The following is a 25,259-nucleotide window of genomic DNA, read 5'->3' as shown; positions in this document are numbered from 1 at the left end:
CTGACGTCAGGGAAGAAGTGACAGCAACCAACACCGGACCAAGACTTTGTAACTCTGGCCATCTGCGGAACCACCTGACGGCAGGATAGCCCAAGTGTGATGACTGTAGCAGTGTGAACACTCGAACATCTACATTTATGGTAGGTACAAAACTGTGCTTTTGTTTCTGGCATAACATTACAGTGGGTTTTCATGTGTTAGGTTGTGAGGTGTCTACTCCCTTGTAACTTCTATTCCTGCCCTTTCAGCAGAAGAAACGGGCTTCTTAATCATCTTAGACTTGAGGCTAGTTGTCCACTGCTAATTATTGCCTCTATACCAGCCAGATATCCTGTGGAGTATTTCATCACCATTCTCTCTATTGATTGGGTTCCTTTGGGGTGGTAAGTTTCTCCTCATTCATCCTACTAGGATAGCTCTGCATCAAGGGATTAGGATGAGGGTTAGACTTATGTGGTCATTCTCTTCTTGCACTGGTACCTTTTCTTCCTCTGCTACCTTAGCGGACTTGTAGCCATGGCAGAAGCCATGGAACAGACTCAGGCTTGACTTCCAAGTAAATGGTTGAGGCTACTCTATTTCCTGGATAAAGAAAGTTGTCTCTCTCCTAATCTGACAGAGACAGCTGCTGAGAATAGCTCTTCACTTCAGGGTCCCCCAAGAGGGCTTTGTGTTCTTTTCTTTCCTTCTTTCATGGGTGTTGGGATGAGACTCTTGGGACACTGGGCCTCCTAGCTTCAGCTGTAGATACCTCTGAATCTGTAGATGGATATTGCACCCAGTCAGCAGAGTTCCAGTTTGATGCTTTTAAGTCATCAGAGCCTGTCTGAATGTTAGCTACAATGGCTAAAGCAAGGAAGGTAGGAATTTCTCATGCAAACTCTTGTAGGGCTACCAGTGGCAGGTTTTCTTACCTGACATTCTTGGTAGGGGAATTCCCTTGGGGAACATCCTATTTTGTCCTCAGTGCAGTCTAGTGGAATAGTCATATTTGTTTATAACACCCCTCCTGGCTCTGCTTGGGGGACATTTGATGTGAAGTTATTCTATCTCGCCGTTCATTCTTACAGATGGGTTCAGAGCCAGTCGGCCAACTACAAAGCTCGAGGCCTTTAGACAGCTTGGGCGCTAGAATCCGCCACATAACGCAAGCACTCAGGTCTCTCAACAGCAGGTACAAATATGACTCAGTCATTGTCCACGCTGGTGTAAACGACCTGAGACGTACCTCTTTGGACTACATGAAAAGAGACATTGAGGAGCTCTCTGATTATGTAGCCCAGGCAGGTATGACCCTGACCTTGAGCAGTATCCTACCTTCACCAAGAATGATGCCACAATACAGAGATAAGATGATCAGCTTTAACAATTGGCTTAAACACTGGTGTCACTCAAAGGGGATCCAGTATCTGTCTGCCTGGGATGACATGCTGGACAAGCCACGCTGCTTCGCAAGGGACGGCTTGCACCTGTCACCCCTGGGATTCCGGATATTGGCAAAGGCTCTTGCCACCCCCATAGTGCCTTTTTTAGGCAAGGCTCAAATTCTAAACCTACCACCCTAGAACACAAAAAAGGAAAAAACTAAGGGTAATGCTGCTCAATGCCAGAAGTCTAAATCTCAAAATGCACGCACTCGAGGCCCTTCTCAGTATGGAGAACATCGATGTCTGTACTGTGACAGAAACCTGGTTCAAGGCTCCTGAGAGCACCCCAGCGCTATCAGGTTTTACCTCATATCATGCATTCCGCCCCAAAATCCGGACAATACCAAGAAAGGAGGGGGGGGTATCCATATTCATCAAGGACACCCACACCTCAAGACTGGTGGCAACGCACGATGCATCGGAGACCATCCAGGTGCAATTAACCATAGGCAAGACTGCTCTGCAAATTGTAGCATGTTACAGGCCACCCTCACAAACTCAGGAACCTCACATGGCCTTCCTGAAAACACTAGAGGGGATAAATGTATCACCAAACACCATCATACTAGGTGACTTCAATTACCCTAATATAGACTGGGAACACTACTCAAGCCCAAACACCCTAGCCCAAAGGTTCCTGGAATTCATAAACTCAAATGCCATGGAACAACTAGTCACCATCCCCACAAGAGGAGATAACATACTTGATCTCATCATCACGAACATGGGAGCACAATGTTCAACACCGAAGTATACCCCTCACTGGTGAGATCAGATCACAAACTAATCTCGCTGGAGGTCCTCATCCCACCCCACCTGAAATAAAAAGACCACAGTAAAGAACTTCTCGAAAGCCGACTTCACACTTCTAAAGACTAGTGTGGTCTCCTTTAAGGCCCCGAGCCGGCGGAAAACAGTACTCAAGCCACTGAATCACTTACAAATGCCTTCTACCAGCACCTGCAGGACTGCATGGATAAGGCAATCCCAAGCAAAACAAAGACTCTTTGTACCAAAGGCAAGCGTCCAGTCTGGTGGACCCCAGCCATAAACAAACTCTACAACAAAAGGAGGAAGCTACTACAAGATAGAGCAAAATCCTTAAAAGGTAAGACACCCTTGATCACTATAAGTAAAAAACTAAGAGCTCTCATAAAATCATCCAAAGCAAATTTCGAGAGAAAAATAGCTAAAGACTCAAAAGACAATCATAAGGCCTTCTTTAGCTATGTTAGAAACCTAGGAGGAAACTCCCAGATATGCTCAGAACTAGTTCAAAATGATGTGAAGATTACTGATCCTACAGACATTGCCAACATACTGGCTGACAGGTTCAGTGCAAACTTCTCCCCCCCCACCCCCCCAAAAGGAGAGATATCTATACCAAACGATTGCAGCCCCCCAAACATCTCCAGCGCCCAAGTGAGAACTGCTCTCTCCAAAGCAAAAAACACAGCAACCATGGGACCTGATGGTGTCCCCGGCTGTGTGCTCCACGAACTCAATGAGGAATTAAACCCACAGCTAGGACAGCTGTTTAATCAAAGTCTTACCTCTGGATACGCACTCCAGGAGTGGCGCACTGCAACTGTGGTCCCACTTCACAAAGGCGGTGCCTCCACCGACCCTGGAAATTACCGCCCATTAGCTTGACAAGCCTTATCTGCAAAGCCATGGAGAGGATCATAATGGACCTCATAAATAAAGACATAGGGAATTTGCAGACTTTGGATCCAACCCAGTTTGGCTTTGTCAAAGGCAGATCATGCCTTTTAAACTTGGTTGACTTTTTCAAACAGTCACCAAAGCCATTGATGAGGGAAAGGCAGTCCATACAGCCTACCTCGATCTGGCTAAGGCCTTCGATACAATACCCCACTCGGGTATCATTGAAAAACTCATCAGCTTAAATGTTAACCCATACATCACAAGATGGGTTGCAAACTGGCTGAGTGACAGAACCCACAGGGTCAGAGTTGCTGGCGCCATGTCAGACTCAAAGCCTGTCACAAGTGGTGTCCCACAGGGCTCAGTCCTGGGCCCACTCTTGTTTGGCATCTACTTTTCCAAGTACAAGCAAACACAGGAGGGTTATGGCTGACAAAGTTTGCAGATGACTGCAAACTGGGCCATAGTAGAAAACACATCTGACACAGATATCCTTCAGAAGGGTCTCACAGAAACGGATAACTGGTGCCAGAGCCACGGCCTAAAGTTAAATGCCAAAAATGCATAGTCATACCCTTCGGGAAAAACAAGGTTACCCCTAGCTACCAAATAGGTGGCAATCCACTGAGCACAGAAGAAGTTATCAGGGACCTGGGGACCCAGGTTGATAGTAGTCTGTCATTCGACACCCATGTAGCTAAAGTAGTTAGGAAGACCTTCTACATTGCCCACCTTATCATGAAGGGATTCTCATCTAGATCAAGGGAGGTCATAGTCTCCCTTTACTCATCACTCATCAGACCAATGATTGAGTACAATGCCCCATTCGGAATGTATCTGACCCGACACTTGCAGCAGCTGGAGAGGCCACAAAAGTTCCTCACCAAAAGGATAAAGGGTCTCAAAAATCTGTCCTATGCTGCCCGACTGAAAGAACTCCAGCTCTATTCAGTCGCCACCGCTTGCTCAGAGGTGACCTTTGCCTAACATACAAGGCCATGTCAAACCCAGATTTGATGAATATGCTTCACCTCAAAAATCTAGATCCATCAGAGCCACAAGGGCGGAGACTTAAACCTCGACACGGCTATTAATAGGACGTGCTGGAGGGATAGATTCATCACCCAAAGACTCCCTATGCTGTGGAACAAAATCCTGGTACATGTGAGGCAGAGCACCTCGCTGGCCTTGTTCAAGAGAAATCTTGACCAATGGATGGGAGATCGCAGATATACCCCAGGGATTACCTCAGTGTCACTGCTCGACAGAGGCACAGCAAAATAATGGGTATAGTTCCCCATACTAAAGGGGTGGCGTAAGCCACAAAACGATGGGCTAGGCTTGTAAATGCCCTCGGGCAGATAGCCTAGTATGAACCTATGAACCTATGAACCTATGAGGCCAAGTCCCTATCCCATGATGCACCCTGAGTTACCTCAGATCTAGTTTGCCACTGCAACAGATCCAAGGTTTCCTCACAGCTCAGGCCAGTGTAAAACATTTATCTTGATTAATAGTTTTTTGCTATTTAATAACTTTCAAGTATTTGTATTAGTGTGTAGCTTAACTTCTAGTAGTGCTTTCTGTAGCCTTTTTGGCCTTTATTTATCAGGCCTTTATTATCTCCCTTCCCTTTTTTTTTTTTGGTGTGCCTTAGCAGAGTGGTAGTAGTTTAGAAGTGTGTTTTAGCACACATTTATAGCTTATTAGAGTGTGTTTCTACAACTTTAACAGTTAAACTCTGTTTAGTATTATAGAGCCCATTTGTTTTTTAAGGGCTGTATTAATAACAGTGTTTAGTACATTATAGTGTGTTTAGTAGGTTTTCAGTAGGTTATAGCTTATAAGAGTGTGTTGTTGTTGTTAACAGATTCTATTAGCGCCATAGAGGCAGTTGTTTTAAGAGCTGCTTATATCTTACAATACTTGTGTGACTTTTATAATTGTGTACATTTAAAAAAAATGCTTATTATGGCTGATCAGGAAAAAACACCCAAATCTGGTTTTAAAAAATGTCCAAAGTGTGGAAAGAACATGTCTGTGACTGATAGTCGTGTTAATTGTGTCTACTGTTTGGGTGCCCTGCACTTACAAGAGAGTTGTTCCATCTGCCATTCTTTTAGTAGCAGGGTCCTGCATGAAAGAAAAAGGAAGCTGATGGACAGAGGACTTGTAAAATCATCTTTTCAGGAAGCTTTGGGCGACCATGATAAAGCTGGTAAATCCCCAAAATCTTCTAAATCCTCTAAGTCTTTTTCATCTGAGCATAGAGTTTCAGATCCGATAACATCTAAAAAGACATGGATGTTGACTCCACAGCCTTCGGAGCCGAGCTTCTTAACTTTTCAGAGCTGGTTCCCAGTCCTGGAACCGGTCTCGGAAGTACTGAAGTCACCTATTCTACAATCAGTGGCACCCTCAATCCACTCTTCTCGATAAGCCTATCTGATCTGGATGTGAATTGTGTGGTGGAGAAGTTGGTATAGGCACCGGCGTTTTTCAAAATTTTTATCTGCCGTGACCCAAGTGGTTTCGGAACCGAAAACTGTTCCACCATCTTCTTCTTTTCCTCCTCCGAGCCATATCAGTCCTTCGGAGCAGGAGGAGTTGGAGCTGATGATTGTGAAGCCTTCAGAACCGAAGCCTGCTCCAGTGCCGTTGGTTACGATTACTCTGACCTCCTCAGAGCCCATCGAGGAGTCTAGGAGCCATCACTCACTGGTCAGGTCTGGGGAGGATAGTCGCACTGATCTTTCGGTTCTGATTTTACCTCTTGGGGCCTCGGCTCGGATGAGTTTGGCTCCTACCTCTGGTTCGGAGCCCGCTGTCCCAGTGCCAAGGGAATCATCTGTTTCTTCAGATCCAGGGGTTCCTTCCCACCAGAGCAGAGATGCCTTTGAAGTCATGCGGAGAATAATGTCCCCCAGGACATTCACAACTACAGGGCCGACTACCTCTTCCGTAAAACTGCCTCACAGATCCCTTTGAAGCGTAGATACCCTGAGCCTCAGGAAGCCTCATTGGGTGGTCCCTGCTCTTCCAAGACCTCACCAGAAGCTGCCACTGATGAGGTTCCCAGGAAGAAAATTTGCAAGAGGAAGCATCTAAACTCCCTGCAGGAGTCTATCACATCTGACACTGACTTGGATGAATCAGAAGGGTCCTCACAGTCTCCCTCTGAATATATCTCATTTGCAGATATCTTGGAAATCAAAATCAGAGGGGTGGCTGGAAGCCCGCTAACCCTACTGAGGATGAGTCAGTCCTCCTGAAAGCTTTTGGTTCTCAGCCCTCCACCTCTTGGGTGTCTCCGCCCTTCGATCACCTTATGGAGGTAGTCTCATGAAGGGCTTAGGAATCTCCGGACACCATGGAGCCTGTCCCTTCTAGGCCCAATGAATTTATTTCTGCCCCACATGATAAGACCTTTCTCACAAAGGGAGTGCCTGTTGATGCCATGGTGGTGGCGGCAGCCACCAAAAAGGAGATGTCGGAAGCTTCTTCCTCTGTCCATCCTCCTAATAGAGACTCTAGGATAATGGATAGATACGGGAAGCGCATGTTTAGTTTAGTGACTTTTGCCATACGTTCACTGAACTACCTCACACATTTTACAAGACTGCAAAGAGACCTCCTTAAAGAGCTTGGAGATACTCTACAGGGTACGGTAGCTGAGGGAGCTACAGACAAGGTTGCATCCCAGCTTGCTACCCTTAATTCCATAGTGAACTCTTCCATGCGCCTGATTTCATATACAACTGATGGAATGAGTAGGGCAGCGGGTACAGGAATTGCTCTTAGGAGACACTCCTGGATGCCCTTATGTTCCTTTGCGGAGTCCTTTAAGTCATCCTGTGTCAACACCCCTTTTGATGGCTCATCTCTTTTCGGGCCCAAACTTAAGGAAACTCTGACAAGGTGTGAGCAGGAAGGAAAGACTCTGTATGCCGTCAGAGTCCATTTTTCCACCCCTACTAGACCCTACCCCAAGGGTCAAAAGGGAGGAAAGATGCGAGTCTGAAAAGCACAAGGAGCCTTTCCTGACACACATGGTGACCCCCCCCTCCAGGGGCAGAGGAGGGAGCAGTAATGGAAGATGCCGCCCTCGCGGCAGAGGGGGTCTGCAAAATCAGGGCAACAGAGATCATTTGTTTTGGAAGCCCTAGCAGCGCTCCTGAAAGGAGGCCCGACTGTCCTACCCTGGAGCAGTCGGGGGTCGCTTATTTTTGTATCCAGACGTTTGGCTAAAAATTACAAATGACAACTGGGTACAAAGCATAATTTCCAGAGGATATTTTATTCCTTTCGCCACTCCTCCTCCCTTGATGATAAAAATCTCGGACGTACCACCCAGTTACAGGGAACAAGCAACAGTAGAGTTGCAAAGGTTGCTAGAAAAAAGAGTCCTCCAACTAGTCCCTGCAGACCAGATAGGATCCGGAACTTACTCAAGATTCTTTTTAGTTCCAGAAAAGACAGGGGGCTGGAAACCTATATTGGACCTCATTAGACCGAACAGATCTGTCAAGAAAGAGAAGTTCCGAACGTTCACGCTGCATTTGATACTTCCCTTCTTCGGGAAAGACAATTGGATGTGCTCAATAGATCTCCAGGATGCGTGCTACCACATAAAAATGGCCAGACCATCCAGGGATTATCTGCACTTCCGGCTGGGAACCAATCACTACCAGTTTTGAGCCCTGCCCTTTGGTCTCACTACAGTCCCCAGAGTGTTCACCAAATGTATGGCAGTGGTCACGGCTCACCTGAGGCATTTGGGATTCCAGGTGTTTCCGTACCTAGATGATTGGCTCTTCTCCGCCACCCCCAGGTATCAGCTTATACAAGCCAGGGACACCACAATTACTCTTTGCAATCAACTCGGGATTGCCATAAACTCAGAAAAATCTGCCTTGTCGCCATCGCAACATATCATTTTTATCGGAGCAGATTTGGACACCACCACCACCAGTTTAAAACATCCTTTAGAAAGGATATCAATGCTTCGTCAGCAAATTCTGAATGTCATTTCCAGAGACCAAGTACCAGCCTCAGAAGTGGTAAAATTGTTGGGTATGATGGCAGCTGCAATAATAGGAATTCCATTGGGTCGTATGCACATGCGGATTCTACAATGGCACAATGGTCTTATCAAGAGCTACCAATGTCACATCTCATTATTCTAACAAACACATGCAAAATGGATCTTTGGGGGTGGTTGACCTCTCTCCAAGTAATGATAGGTTGTCCTTTTATTCTTCCCTCACCATCGACCACGGTGACCATAGACACTTCCCTGGTCAGGTGGGTGGGCATTTTCAGGGAAGAACAGCCCAAGGCACATGGACCGAACAAGAGACACATCTGCATGTCAGTGTCCTGGAGATGACAGCGGTACTTTTGGCATTGCAGTACTTTCAAGACTCTCTCCCTCTGAGGACAATTGCGATTCAGACGGACAACATGTCGGTGGTCTGGTACTTAAACAAGGAGGAACAAGGTCCTATCCCCTTTGTTGAGAGGGCCTAAGAGTATGGCAGTGGGCTACATCTACCCAGCGCTTTCTGATAGCAATACACATCCCTGGGAAATCAAACATTATTGCAGACAAACTGAGCAGGGCAATTTTGTTGCCTCACAAGTGGTCCCAGAAATAGCGAAAAGAATATTCCGCAAATGGGGCCAGCCTTCCTGTGATCTTTTTGCATCCCCATGAACACAAAATGCAGAAGCTACTTTGCCCTGATTTCCCCCTCCAGGAGATTCCCCAAGGAACGCACTTATACACGATTGAACTCCAGGTCTCCTTTATGCATTCCCACTAATTCCCCATGATACCCAAAGTATTACAGAAAGCCAAAGCCCTGGGAAGGACCATCATTCTAATAGCCCCTCATTGGCCTCGTCAGATTTGGTTCCCATTCCTTTGACCTCATCTGTTGGAAGAGCCTTGGATTCTTGACCTAGTTCTGGACCTTCTGATATACTCATCTGGAGCTTTTCATCCCTCCCTTCAGTCCCTAAAATTGACAGCTTGGCTGCTCCAATTCCCAACATAGCCAGGTTCCATAACCTCTCAAACAAAACGCAACATATCTTAATATCATCTCATAAGTCCTCTATTAGGAAGTTGTACCTCAGCAAATGGAAGAGATTTTCCATATGGGCTTCTCAGAATAACATTGACCCCTACCAAGCCTCTATTTCTTCTATATTAGAATTTTTGACTATGCTTTTCAACAAAGGAGTGGCGGTGGCTACAATTCGTGTGCAGCTTGCCGCCATCTCTAATTTTCATCTTGGTACTGAAGGCTTTAACATAATGTCACAAAAGCTATCCAAAGCCTTTCTAAAAAGGACTTTCCACCTTAGACCACCGCTTAAATCCCCTTATACCCCCTGGAACCTAAATTTTATGCTCACGCATTATTCTCCCACCTTTTGAGCCAGCTTCTTCATGCGATTTGAAATTTTTGCCTTGGAAAACTATTTTTTTTAGTAGCCATCACGTCTTCTCTAAGAGTCTAAGAACTACAAGTCTTGTCCATAAAACCTCCGTATTTGGTTTTTCATGCTGACAGAATTTCACTGCAAACAAATCCATTATTATCTAAAGTTTGTACTGAAGCTAATCTTAACCAAATTATAGATTTACCAGTGTTTTTCCCTAAACACACCAACAATTTGGAGTATATGCTGCACAAACTTGATGTTCACATACAACTCAGATTTTACCTAGATAGAACCAAAGAATTCAGAAGATCCGAACAACTTTTTGACTCCTTTTCAGATTCTAGAAAAGGTATGCCTGTGGCAAAAACAACTCTTTCAAAATGGTTATCTGATTGCAACACTTTCACTTAGTCAGCTGCCAATTTACCTCTACAGTACAAAATTAAGGCTCATTCTACCAGAGTTGTTTCCACATCCTCTGCTTTTTTCAGCTAGGCTTCCAATAGACAATATTTGTGCAGCAGGCACTTGGTCAAAGCCTCATACCTTTATCATTCATTACAAAGTCGATAGGGCCTCCAGGGACAGGGCCTCTTTTGGTTCCACTGTCTTGAGAAACATACTCCCATGAGCCACCCGAGAAAGATGGTGCTTGGGACGCTACCCATCTGTAAGAATGAACTATGAGCTAGACCAAGTTCACATAAGGAAGTTATGTACTCACCATAACATTCCATGCAAGTTGTTCATCTCACCTTCATTCTTACTTCCCACCCTCCTTATCCCCTCCAGGTTTTTCGAGGACCAAGATTCATGTTTTATCATGGTTGCTTTGTCTTTCCTATGGTATTTACCTTACAAAAGTGACAGAATGGTATATGGTAGTATTAGAGGCAGCAAACAAGATCTGAGGTAACTCAAGGTGCATTATGGGATAGGGACCTTGAGCTTTGTAGTTGGCCAACTCGGAGCCGAAAATCGTGTCCGAACCCATCTGTAAGAATGAGGGTGAGATGAACAACTCACATGGAATGTTATGGTGAGTACATAACTTCTTTTCTTTGTGCTTCTATGCTGTTGCCCTTTCCTTTGCCACAGAGCAAGGCCTAGGCTTGGCAGGCTGGAGTTGAGCACAGTTTGGGTTGTATTTTGGCCAGTATTGTATATAACCATTCCTTAAATTCATCTCTGTTTATCATGTAGGTGGGGAAACTCCAGTATCTCATTTTTATTTCATTACCCCACATTTTTGTTTTAGTTATTATAATCACATGATCTGAAATAGTTAATGGATGCATATCAAAACTTTCAGTTAAATGCACATGTTCCTGTGAAGTGTAATTTCTGTCTAGCCTAGCCCAGTTTTGGTACCTTAGGGAAAAATATGTCAATTCTGTGTACTCTTACTACTGAATTCACATCTTCCGTACCAAATATTTTGTATAAATTTGGATACATGCAGTAGGCAAGAGGGGGCTTGAATTTATTGGAGAAACTGGCAAAGGAACCAAGGAACTGGGAACAAATAACTAGACAGGGAAAGATAATAGAATGGAAAGAGGCCAAGAACTTATTTGGCCTGCAGGTTAGAGATTGCCTTCCCTGTCAAGGACTGATATCAGAGTATAGACAAAGAGAAAGGAATAGGGGATCCTAAGCGAATGACCAGTGCTGGTAAAGTTTTTAGTAGACTCTAGGACAGAAGTTGCTGTTAAAAAAGGAATAAGTAGTAGAGCATATAAAATATTGCATGATAACTATAGGAATCAATCAGAGGAGGCTATCAAAGATGGGGAAGAGATTGAATAAGCAATTCACAAACAATGGGATGATATATGTATATGTACGTCTCACAAATAAGGAACGAAGTCTAAAAGATTTAGGATTTTTGCTTGGAAGTATTTAGTCTGTTTTATACCCCAAGTAGACTCCAAAGAATTTTTCCTCATGTAGACCATAAATGTTGGAGGAGTGACGGGAGAAAAAAGAGGGAACTGAGAACATATTTTCTGGGATTGTAATGAGATGGCAGACTTTAAAGATTCCCTGTAGACTGTTCTGTCACAGATGCTGGGTGAGCAAATTGGTGTAACTAAGCAAATGATTTTTGAGCTATGATACAGAATTGGAATTGCCTAGCCATAGTAAGGCCTTGCTGAGCCTAATTATGGTGGTTCCCAAAAAAAAAGTTACTAAAAAATGGAAATCAAAGTCTAAACCGTCTTTACTAGAAGTAGAGAATATAGCAACAGAGATAAACAACTGGAATTGGGATCATTAGAAAGGGGTAGAAGCAAATTACATAGGAAAAAATGGGAGTTGAGAACAATACATTAAGAGGAGGAATGAGGTTTAAAAGAAGACAGGACTTGAATGAGCTATGTAATGCTTGATTGACAGTGACTGATAGATTATAAGTGATGTATAATGTTTGCAACTGCAATTATGCCAACATGGTTTATAATGTATAATGTTTGCAACTGGAATTGTGTCAGTATGGTTTGTTTTCATTTACATAAATGTAAGATTGCCTATGTCATATATGATAATGGGTCAGGGATATGTTCCTTTTGTTCCCGTATGGATGGGCCATCCTATCTAGCTTGGCTGTTGGGTGTATGGATATATATATATATATATATATATATATATATATATAAATATATATATATATATATATATATATATATATATATATATAAATATAGATATATATATATATATATATATATATATATAGATATATAGATATATATATATAGATAGATAGATAGATATATGTGTGTGTGTGTGTGTGTGTAAAAATATATATGTATAATATATATATATATATATATATATATATATATATATATATAGATATATATATAAAAACACTTGTTAGTAGGTGGCGGGCTGTCACATCTTCATTGTCATTCTTGGTTTTCAGCAGGATGCTTGTCAGTAATTGGAGGATGAACTATTTGGTATAGGGGAAAAACACACTTATGCAGACAGTGTGTAATATCATCGCATACATTTTTGTTGGTACATGCCTGTTCCTGAGCATAGTAGCCTCCAAAAAAAAAAAATATGTACATTGCTGACTGGTTGAAGGGATACACTCAGCCATAGGGCCCATCAAGGAACTCTGTAGCTTTATTATTATTTATTTATTTATTTACATTTGTTAACTGGGAAAATCCGACTGGACACAGATCCTTTTTTCAGTGGAGGCCCGGGGAGAAAAGCTCCACAATAAAAACAACAATTAATTACAAGTTACAAGAAGTATAGGTAGGTTTTGTTTAACAATAGTAGTAAACAGTTATTGTTCAAAATGAAATTAAGTATTTACTTAAATGGTACAACACTTATATCATTGGTGTCATAAAGACTAGCAAGTATTTTAATAGCTGAGCTAGCAGCTATTACCCTTGAAAAACAGTGGCTAAGATTACAGCTGAGATATAGAAGCATTGTATTTGGCTGCAATCTGAGGTAGTTAAAAAAAAAAAAAACATCAGCAACGAAAATAAAGAACTCAGATATTCAAGAATATAATTGGTATGGTTAACAAAAAAAGTTGGCTTTTTTGCAGATGATATTATTTTGTACCTGATAAAACCAGAAAAGGATATGTCAGTGTTGTGGAACATTTTGAGACAGTTTCATGCCTTTTTGGGATACAAAATTAATAAAGATACAACAAAGGCAATAACTGTAAGCCAAGTACCCACACACAAATTTGTTCAGGAATACACATATTTATGGGGACATGATAAAATGAAGAACTTAGGAGTATGGGTTAAAAGGGATTCTGTAACGGCAGCTATGGATTCATGGGAAGAGACTAAACGAAAGATAACACAAAAACTGAGAAACTGGAAGCTCTGTTTTATGGATATGGATAGCAAGATACAAGCAGTGAAAATGTTTTTTGTCCCTTTAGTTTTATACACAGGTCAGACATATTTTTGCCAACCAAAAAAGTTGTGGATAGCAATTAGTAAAGAGTAGAAGAATTTTATATGGGACAGGATGAGGGCAAGAATCAAGTGGGATAATTTGATCCTTCCATTAGAACAGGGTGGTTTGTGACTACCTGATTTGAGGGGGTATTTCAGAGCTACACAGTAAAGGCTCATATACATAGCAGAAGCAGAAAGCTATAATTCAAGGTGAAAAGGGATGAAGATGAAACAGGGAGAAGCTCAAGAAATAAGGAGAGATGGGGATTTTGGATGTAGATCCTTATGGAGAATAGCAATAACCATACAGAATGTTGTATTCTTAAAGTAGAATGAAGTATTTTAAGACCTAAGCCAAAACAGGAATTAAAAAAGGAGATCTGCCAGTAGGAATGACTGCAATTAGTGGTACAGAGAGTAGGCAAGTGGGGGCTGGAATTTACTTTAGAAAAATGGCAAAGGAGCCAAGGTATTGGGAGCAAATAATTCGAAAGGGGAAGGTTATAGAATGGGAAGAGGCCAAGAATACATTTGGACTGCAGTCTAGAGATTGCCTTCCTAATCAAGGGTTGATATCAGAGTATAGGCAGAGAGAAAGGAAAAGGGTTATCTTAAGTGAAAGACCAGCACTGGTAAAGTTTTTAGTAGTATCTAGAAAAGAAGCTGCTGTTAAAAATGATAATTAGTAGGGCATGTGAAATATTGCATGATAACTAGAGGGAATAATCTGAGGAGGTTACTAGAGGGAATAATCTGAGGAGGTTATAAAGAATTGGGAAGAGAGAGATTGGATAAGCAATTCACAAGGAAATAATGGGAGGATATATGTATGGCTCCCAGATATGCAACAAAGTCTAGAAGATTCAGGATTTTTGCTTGGAAGTATTTGCATAGGTATTTTATACCCCAAGCAGACTCCAAAGAATTGCTCTATATTTAGTGCTATTGGCAAAGAAAATAAGGGACTCAGGATATAATTGGTATGGTAATCATGAAAAGTTGGCTTTATTTGCAGATTAAATTATTTTGTACTTGATAAATCCAGAAAAGAACATTTTGGAGTTATGGAACATTTTGAGACAAGTTTCAACTCTTTTTGAGATATAAAATTAATTAAGACGTAGGCAAAGGTTGTAGCCATCAATTATATACCCACTCATGACTTGGTTCACCAATACCCATATTTGTGGAGACATGATAAGATGAAGATTTAGGAGTATGGATTAAAAAGGCTTTTGTTATGGCAGCTAACACTGTATGGTAAGAGACTAATCAAAAAATAATAAACTGGAAGCTGTTGTTTATGCATTTGGATAGTAACATACAAGCAGTGAAAATAGTTTTAGTCCCTTTCATTTTGTATATACTTGCATATTTTCATCAACCAGAGCAGAAGTTGTGGCCAATAATTAATAAATATTTGAATTAATTTATCTGGAAGGGAAACAGGACAAGAGGTATAGTATAAGTCAATCCTGCCAATAGAAAAATGTGCTTTAGCATTACCTGATTTGAAGGGATATTTTGAGGTAGCAAATGTTTGTAACTAAGCAAATGATTCTTTTTTTTTTCTTTGGGACACAGGATCTGAATTGCAACAACATAGTAAGGCCTTATTAAGTTTATTTCTAGTAGTTACCAACAAAGCAATTAATACAATATGGAAATGAAAATCTTAACCAAGTGTATTTGAAGTATTGAGTATTGTAAGCGATATAAAAGAACTGGAAGATGGAAGTTACAAATTATATAAAAATAAATGGAATTTGTAAGAGCACAACATGCAGAATAATGTTTGGAATGAGGTTTAAGAGAAGGCAGGAATTGAGTGATTTATATAATATTAGACCAAAGGATAGTTGTAAAGAAATAAAATATGTGACGTATAATCTGAGTAAAAAATCTTAATATGGTTTGTATTCTTTTCTATTAATGTATGTGAGCTTATGTCGTGAGTTTAATAAAGGTGTTTATTTAAAAAAAAAAATAAAAAAAAGTACTTCTATTAGTTTCACAGGTCAGTGATTCATCTACAATTTTCGAGAAGATACTAGCTCCATAACTATCTCCCACTGCTTTATGAATGGCAGATTTTTTCTCTGCTATTGAGCAGTTTTGGCCTTGGCTTCTGTCAGTTTACTTCTAGTAGTAGCAGTTGCCTCCATTGTGTGCATGGTCTGCACTTGGCTGTGTTGATTACCAATCTTTTGAGAGAGAAGGCCTCTTTCTCAACATTATAGTCATTTTCACAGCTCTGAAATCTGACTTGTTCTTGTGTGGTCTTCTGATTCCTTCCTTTTAGGGCTTACTGCTTGGGACTGAAATCAATTTAGTACCCATTATGTATGGTCTTTAACAAGCCCTTCTTTGCCACATTAGTTCATCTATAAAGAAGACCCTACCTAATGGGTCAGGGATATGTTCCGTCTGTTCCCATATGGATGGGCCATCCTATCTAGCTTGGCTGTTGGGTGTATGTATATATATATATATATATATATATATATATATATATATATATATATAGATTGTGTGTGTGTGTGTGTGTGTGTGTATGTATGTATATATATATATATATATATATATATATATATATATATATATATATATATATATATATATATATATCTATATCTATATCTATATATAAAACACTTGTTAGTAGGTGGCGGGCTGTCGCATCTTCATTGTCATTCTTGGTTTTCAGCAGGATGCTTGTCAGTAATTGGAGGATGAACTACTGGGTACAGGGGAAAAGCACACTTATGTAGACAGTGTGTAATATCATTGCATACATTTTTGTTGGTACATGCCTTTTCCTGAGCATAGTAGCTTCCAAAAAAAAATATGTACATTGCTGACTGGTTGAAGGGATACACTCAGCCATAGGGCCCATCAAGGAACTCTGTAGCTTTATTATTATTTATATATTATTTATTTATTTACATTTGTTAACCGGGAAAATCCTACTGGACACAGATCCTTTTTCAGTGGAGGCCCGGGGAGAAAAGCTCCACAATAAAAACAACAATTAATTACAAGTTACATGAAGGATAGGTAGGTTTTGTTTAACAATAGTAGTAAACAGTTATTGTTCAAAATGAAATTAAGTATTTACTTAAATGGTACAACACTTATATCACTGGTGCCATAAAGACTAGCAAGTATTTTAATAGCTGAGCTAGCAGCTATTACCCTTGAAAAACAGTGGCTAAGATTACAGCTGAGATATAGGTTTACAAGCATTGTATTTGGCTGCAATCTGAGGTAGTTAGGTGGAAGAAAGGGATTAGAGAGGTTGGGGTAGAACTGTTCATAGGTAGGTACTAGGCTATCGGCCCAAGGGCCTAAGTAAGCCTAGCCAACAAAGTTCCCTGGCTTACACCACCCAAGAAAGTTATTTTCCTGGGCCCCTGTCGAGCAGAGCCACAGAAGTGATCCCCGGGGTGTATTTCCTATTTTCCATCCACTTATCAAGATTTTTCTTGAAGAGTGCTAATGAGGAACTTTGCTTGACATAGATGGGTAGCTTGTTCCAGAGTATGGGAAGTCTCTGGGACAGGAATCTATCCCTCCAGCATGTCCTGTTTATTGTGGTGACAAGGTTTAGGTCCCTAGAGCGTGTAGCTCGGCAGGATTGGGATTTCTTTAGGTGTAGCATGTCCAACAGTTCTGGGTTTGACATAGCTTTATATGTTAGGCAGAGATCACCTCGGAGTAGGCGATATGCTACGGAGTAAAGCTGGAGTTTTTTGAGATGATCAGTGTAGGGCATCTGTTTGAGGCCAGTAATCTTCTTTGTGAGGTACTTCTGTGGCCTTTCCAGCTGCTGCAGATGTCTTGTGAGGTACATTCCAAAAGGGGCGTTGTACTCTATAATGGGTCTAATGAGTGTCGAGTAGAGGGGAACAATGACCTCTTTTTTCCTAGATGAGAACACTTTTGTGATGAGGTGTGCCACATGGAAGGATGTCCTGACTACTGTGGCGATGTGATTTTCAAAGGAGAGACTACTGTCCACCTGGGTCCCCAGATCTCTTATCACACATTTGGCATTAAGTAGACTGCCGTCTATGTGGTAGTTCATGGGTACAGAGTTTTTACCAAAGGGGGTGACAGTGCACTTTTTGGCATTGAGCTTGAGGCCATGGCTCTGACACCAGGCATCTGTCTCAGTGAGGCCCTTCTGTAGGATGTCCACATCATTTAGGGACTCAACTATGGCTCCTAGTTTGCAGTCATCTGCAAACTTCATTAGCCAAAGGTGTTCTGTGTTAGCCTGTACTTCAAAGAAGTAGACACCAAACAGGAGAGGTCCCAGGACTGAACCCTGTGGTACTCCACTTGTCACTGGTTTGAAGTCAGATTTGGACTGTGCAACTTTTACACTGTGGGTTCTGTCAGTGAGCCAGTTGGCAGCCCATCTTGTGACATCAGGATTTATACATAGTTTAGTGAGTTTAGCTATAATTCCAGAATGGGGGATGGTGTTGAAGGCCTTGGCGAGGTCAAGATAGGCTGTGTGAACCACCTTACCCTCGTCTCCCGAACTGGGTGGGGTCCAGAGTTTGGAGGTTACCAATGTCTTTGTTTATGAGTTCCATGATGATACGTTCCATGGCCTTACAGACCAGGCTCGTCAGGCTAATAGGGCTATAGTTCCCGGGATCAGTGGTGGCTCCCCCTTTGTGGAGTGGGATAACTGTTGCTCTGCGCCATTTAGTGGCCACAAAGTCTGATGTAAGGCTACGACTGAACATGGTGCTTAGGTGGGGAGCCAGTTTGTTCTGAAGTTCATGTAAAACGCAGCCTGGGATGTTGTCCGGTCCCATGGATGCTGTGTTTTTGGCTTTAGAGAGTGCAGCTTTTACCTGCGTAGTTGTGATTACAGGGACTCTGCATTCTTCCTGTATAGATATGGGCCCTTTAGGGGGTGAGAGGGGGGTAAAGTTAGCATTGAACCTATCTGCCAGGACATTGGCAATATCAGTTGGTTCTGTAATTTTCATGCCGTTGTGCTGTAACTCAGAGCAGATCTGGGTGTTGCCATTGAGATTCTTGACATAGGTATAGAATGCTTTGTGGTTGTCCCTAGAATCAGTGGCGATTTTGTTTTTGTAGCTAGCTTTGGAGGATCTTATAAGGGATCTCAGCTTCTTACTGAGACTGACCAGGGAACTCCTCCACTCATGGGATTTTACTCTCTTTTGCAACAGTTTCTTCCTTCTGTTGTAGAGTTTGTTTATGGCAGAGCACTGGGTATGCCCCTGTTTGTTACAGGGGCATGCCCAGTGCTCTTTTAGATGAGATTTTAGAGCAGCTTTGAAGTTAGTGTGTGATGACACTGAAGTTATAGTGTCAGGAAGGGTATTCCATAATTTTGCTGTGGAGTAATTAATAAGGTTAAAACTTATTTGTTGCATATACAATTCATCCCCGAATAATGATATGTAATTACAGAAAGATTTATATTGAACTGTAAATCTAGTTTGTTAAATGGTCTTGAAGCATATCTCTCAACTGTTCAGATTTTCGCATCAAGTCCAGACTCTTGCCTCTTATTTTTGATCTGTTCATTATAAAATTTGTGATTTTCTAGCAAATCATTAAGGACTGAAATCATTAAGTAATGACATACATTTGAGTTTTGGACTTCCTATCCTTTGGAAAATGCATGCTAATGTATTATCTGCTGTTATAGCAATTTTCTAAGTTTATAAAAATGGTATTTAAAATGTGTTTTTCTTTTGGGCCTTTCTCCCTACTGTTATTTTTGGCTTTAGACTTTTTTTTTGCACTAAGAGGTTGAGCGGTATGGTCCTGAGGGTGTGATCATGGTCAGGGAGATAACCTGAGAATGTGAGAGGAATCTTACTATGCATACATATACTTGCCAGTTTTAGATTCCATGGAATAATGCATGTTATTTGATGTCTGCCATAGGTTGAAGAACTGAGCAGACTGGAGAGCATAGAAAATGGGGATGAGATCCAGAGCAGTTTGGACTCCAGGAAAAGAAGCAGACAAAAGTCTGATGAGGTAAGACTTTCCTGTTGTCTTTAGGTCTGTGAATTAATTTACACAGGAGAATAATATCTAGCTAGGGTAAATCGACAGTTGGGAAGTACTATATCCTGGGATTGGTATCCATTTTAACTTTACAAGGTATAAAAGACCTGAGAAAATTTCAGGCCTTGAACCGGTGCTTTTATATTTTATTGTATTATTTCTTTTGTTAAGTAATAGTGTTGAGGGGGTAGGAATTTACAATTACTGATACTGATGCTGATGCTGATATGTAAACAGTGTCCATGGTATCGCTAAAATACTGGAGTAGATACTTGTGCATTACATGGCAGATAAGTACGAGACAAAAGTGCACCAAAGATTTGATAGTGAGTCTTTTTTGTATTTCAGTAACTTGGTGATTTGTTTTAGCTTGTTACCTGTTTATATATCAGGTGCTTGGAGACTTGTTTTAGCTTAGTCCCTGTATCTGCTGTGTACATACAGAAGACCATGGGGCTACTGTAAAGAAGGAAGCTATAAAGAGTCCTTATCAGTTCAGTGAAAAATCAGTTAATTGAACGCTGTTTTCAGTGCAGTTGCATTGAACATGCCGTTCATCTAACTGCTCATGCTAAGGTTTCCCCACTGTAGTGCGATCTTGGAGTTGGTATATATAATTAGTGGGGGCTGGGGGTGCGCATACCCTAACATGAGGGGAATTTGATGAATGACATTTCCGATGAAATGCCATTCATTTAATTGACCGTTCGATGAAGTGATACAGAGCTGGTATGAGACATACATATTAGGAGCTTATATTTAAAACTGCCCTGCTTTTCAGACTATTCTGCTACCTTGAAAATAGTTACAGTAATCGGGTCACTGCATCTGGAGATGAAAAAGACAGTAAAGAAATTCTTGTTCCAGAGTGCATCATGCAGTATCTGCTGCTGGAATTAGGGTTCAGTACTGAAATCACTCCTTTTGCCTCTATAAGTGACATTGCAAAATGTCTGAAAAGTATAAGGATACATTTCTTCTGGTGACTAAGATATGCAGCAGGCTCACAGCTGAATGAGATTTCAGTTTGTCAATATTACCTCGTCAATATTCAGCTCAGTGATTGTTTGCCATTGAAGTCATTGTCAGTGTAGTGTCTCATTCCTTGTGTGTGTGGTATTTTCTTTTCTACATGTTGTGGAGCCATGGATTTAAGCTTTTTTTTGTCTGTTTGAAAATTTATGTACATAAAACTTGGGAGATACATCAGAGAAGCATAGAAAAAGGGACTTTGCAGGACTGAATGATGTGTGAAACATGGCTTCTAAATTTCAGAGGCAAAGCAGGGTAAGTGTATTTGACAAGTTAAAATATGAGAAAGGAATACATGACTGGATGAAAAATAGCAGTAGCAATAAAAGTAAAGTTGTCCTAGGGTAATGATATTAGAAAATAGTAAAGGCAATTAAAACTTTATGTATAAGTTTACCTGTCTTTAAAGACAAGTGTGATTAAAGAGGTGATGGTAGATAAAATTTTGTTTCACTCTGGGATATTGCTGGTAGTGGGAGACTGGAACATTGTTACAAACCAAACATATCTCAGGGGACCTAGGAAATTCCACATCTCCCTACAAGGTGGATATCATGAGAAATATGTGTCAATATTTAGACTGCAGGATGTAGGGAAGGGAGGGCTGAAACAGGGATCTTGTATACTTATTACTCGGGGGAAATGTAAAATGTGGGCAAGGCTCAACATATGTTATCTTAGAAAGGAATGTTTTCATTTAGTGTTAAATACAGTAACTCTACCTAGCATTTTATCGAAACATGCCCCTTCAGGACCCATCACTGATGCACGGGGAGTTACATTAGCATTTACATAAGTATTTCCTAAGGGATAATTTTTAGAACATGGCATGATTTTACTCTGATGATAGGTTAGCAAAGCAATGGGAGCAGTATAAACTTAAAATTAGATACTTTGTTAATTTTAAAGGTGGAGATATCTGGAGAAAATTAAAAGACAAACATTTGAAGGATATGGAAAAGGTATACCAGATCTAAAACCTAAGTGTATGACATACATGTGACCCTGAAATAGTTAGGTGAGGTCTCAAAGAACATATCACAATAAATCTAGAAACATAAAAAAATGTTGTTAGAGAACTTAGACTTAAGTAGTTTGACAGCAAGCTGAAGGCTAATACTGTTAGCCCAGAGTTTGAGACTTCAAAAATCAGAGAGATTGATCGCAAAGTTTAGGGATTTTAACTAGTGTTGTGGTAATACACAGTCATGAAAATTATCAAAGAATATTGCTATAAATTATACACTGAGGATAAAGAAGTTGATACTGAGGTAAATGCTGTGAAATAGTACTTACAGGGACTTGCCCTTCCCACTCTAAAAGAAGACAACAAGGAAAAGCATTTGGCCCTGATAACTGTAGAGGAAACATTTTGAAATCAGCCTGTGCATAAAATGCTGGGGATGGATGGAGTCCCAGTAGTTGTTTAGAAGAGAGTCAAGAAGGATGTCCTGCAGATTTGGGTGGCTTTAGTTCATCATCATCATCAACCCCCTTTTTTCCCATTTTTCTGCATGGGGTCGTATGTATATTACTTTATATATGTATATGTAATATCTGTGCTTTTTATCTTAATAACTGTGGAGCTTTTCTCACCAGGCCTTCACTGAAAATGGGATAAACCCTAGCCAGACTTCACTGGTAAACAAAGATAAATAAATAAAGTAACTATTCATAGCTATACATCAGTTAGTGCAGGATCATGACTTAACAGTGTACTGTAAGAAGGTCAAAGACCACTTAAAACTGCAAGAGCAGAGAAAGCTGGGAGTGACGTGACCTAGTTGAGGCTTTGGCTAACAAAGGAGCCTTAAAGTGTAAATCCTGGGATTTAACTACATTTGTATTTGCTTGGACTGGAGTAACCTGTCAGCAGAAAAAAAAAAACAGGAATATGAGTATGTTTTGCAGTCGTAATGTGACAAGCCTGATTTTGACCTGGCAAAAACACAGCAGAAGATGAGACTACATAGAAGAATTATTGCCTTATTCAGTATCTGAATACAAATATGCTTGCTGAAAGTGGTCTTCAAAACAGTTGTCATCTTAAGGTCATGTATAATCAAAAAGACATATTCATGTTAGGAGATGGTCTCCTCCCTAGCACTGGTGACACCTCACATAGATTCCAGTGGGTACTACCTTTGGAGGACACAGAGGTGTCATGCTACAGCATGAACATGATGAACCACAAGACCCCATGGGTGGACAGAAGGAAGGCACCGAAGGAAGTAGTTTACTGATGTTATTAAGTGTGTGCACCGGTGTACAACACGCTGCAAATTCTAGCCAGTTTTCCCTAGACACAAGATACTCCATCAAGCAAAAGAAATCACAGTGCGCTGGTCTGATCTCCAGATTGATTGGACTGGCTCAGTAACCAAGTCTTCTAGAGACAATTGCTACATACTGTCACCTGCAAATTTGCAAAATGGGCTAAGTGCTTACTTTCCCCTAATAACACTAGAGAAACAGTTGCCTGCCAATCATGAAGGAGCACATTTCAGTAGAGAGGTAATAAAACTGTATGGAAAACTTTGGGAGTCTAAGGGAAACTGCTTATATTCCATCATCTTAAGTCCTCAGGTCAGATGGGTGAAAGCAAACCAAACCATAATCTGTATACAAAAAAAGTACATTAACTCTACAGGAAGGACTGGGATGATGTTCATCATGCATTCAGCTGCAGTCATTACAGATGGGTTATCCTGCCGTCAGGCGGGTCCTCGGTCGGCCGAATTCCAAAGTCTAGGTCCGGCGTCGGTTGTCGTCGCTTCTTCCCTGACGTCACTGCGGCAGGGGTATAAAAGAGGCAGCCGACGCCATCTTCTTCAGTCTTTCTTGCCGTGCGGTGCCCGAAGCAGAAGCAGTTCGCAAGTGCCGGTCGGCCAGCTCCTGAGATTTACGAAAATATTTCAGCCGAAGTCTTCTTGAAAGCTAAGTACCCCATTGGGGAAACTTTTCTTGCCTCAGACCGATGTCAGACAAAGTTAATAATTGCATTTCATGTGGGAAGCAAATACCGCATAAGGATTTCCACTCTTTCTGTATACCTTGCTTAGGCCCAGACCACGATGTCTCGGCCTGCCGATTTTGTGCTAGATTCAACAAGCGCACTATTAAGCGCTGGGCGGAGTTCGCCCTTCACTTTTTTGGCAAAAAATGTAATTATATTATGTCATCGGATACTCCGACTCCAGTTGTGAGTAAAAGATGCAAAGATAAGGACCGACATACGACGTCCGCACCGAGTACTGAGACCACGCTAAGGCCGACTACCGGTTCTCCGGTGCTCAGCGAGGCGCCTACGCAGCACCTGAGTACCGATGACACTACATTGCCGGTGTCTTCAGTACCCGAGGTCGCAGGCTCCTCAGTCCCCATTCCTATTGCAGATACCGACGCCACTGTTGGCGGGGAAACTCAGAGTTTAGACAGGCCTGCCATTTCTCAAGGTGTCTTCAGGCCTTCCTCCTTCTCTATTAAAGCTTTCACTAAATCTAAAGCAGCCATGAAAACCAAAAAACAGGGTCCTCAGACCCCCTCTCAAGGCCCCATGCCTAAAAAACAGATGCTCAAAATGGCTGAGGATTTGATTACTCTTATCAGGGGTTCTCAACCCCCCTCTGACAAAAGGCCCAGATTAGAGAAAGACTACCCTTCCTCAGATCAAGCCTCTATTACCTCAGAACATTCTGAGGACCAGGATTATGCCTATTCTCCTTTCGAAGACCTTGATGCAGAGGAGTCAATTCCCTCGGTCCCCCCCCCCCCTGAGGACTACTCTTTTGGGGAAACCCTACATACATTGAGGGAACACTTTCACTGGGAAGGCCAAGATTACTCAGATTCCAAGAAAAGGCTCAGGGAATTTCTTTTGCTCCCCCAGCATAGGCCCCTGGCTATCCCTCCTGTTTTAGATATATTGGATGATGTGTACACAGAAGCCAGCCTTAATCCAGATTCTTTGCCTCCAGCACCTGTTAAACCAGACAGGTATTACCGGGTTCCTGATTCTCACCAGTTCCTATACAAAAGCCATACTGCTGACCCAGAAACTATTTCACAGGGTCCCAAGGGAATTAAGGCCTCTACTGCTAAAAGCCCATTACCTTCAGAGAGGGATTCCAGAGCTTTAGAAAGGTGGGGGAAAAAGGTGTACACCTCGGCCACTTTAACCATGAGGGCATTAAACTGTCAGTTCCATATGTTAAAGTATCAACAGTTTTTGTTATCTCAGTTGAAAAGCAAAATGACACAACTAGAACAACCAGATTTAAAACAGTTGCAGGATTTGTTGCATGGTGCAGAGCAAGTGGGTAAGCATACCTTGCAGTGTGGTTTTGATGCTTTAGAGGCCTCATGTAGAGCTGCTGTTACAGGGTCTGTTATACGTAGGCATGCTTGGCTCAAGGAGCAAACCTTACCAGATCATGTCAAAGCTAAATTATTAGATGCACCTCTTCAAAAAGATGTATTGTTTGGTGTTAAAGCTGAGGAGGTACTAAAGAAAATGGAGGAAAAAGCGAAATCAATGCAAACAGTGAAAGATTTCCTGCAGGTACAACCTCCACGTTTCAGCAGAAACTGGCCTTCAAAAAATTGGTCCTTTCCAGCCACGGACAGACCTCAAAGGGGCAGATACAGATGCCCAAGAGGT

The 25,259-nt window shown here is 41.5% G+C and overlaps 1 protein-coding gene across 1 annotated transcript in view; it reads left to right on the top strand.

Annotated features, from left to right (window-relative positions):
* POLG (DNA polymerase gamma, catalytic subunit) overlaps positions 1–25,259 on the top strand; it is a 1,518,109-nt gene that overhangs the window by 668,526 nt on the left and 824,324 nt on the right. The window contains exon 12 of the mRNA XM_044078211.1: positions 19,442–19,537. Within this exon, the coding sequence (XP_043934146.1) occupies positions 19,442–19,537 (96 nt within the window). The remainder of the gene's footprint in view (positions 1–19,441; positions 19,538–25,259) is intronic.

Source organism: Protopterus annectens, chromosome 7.part0 (assembly GCF_019279795.1).
Source record: "Protopterus annectens isolate FY-2018-M chromosome 7.part0, PAN1.0, whole genome shotgun sequence".
NCBI classification, from domain to species: Eukaryota; Metazoa; Chordata; order Ceratodontiformes; family Protopteridae; genus Protopterus; species Protopterus annectens.
This window is presented reverse-complemented; position numbering and strand designations above follow the sequence as displayed.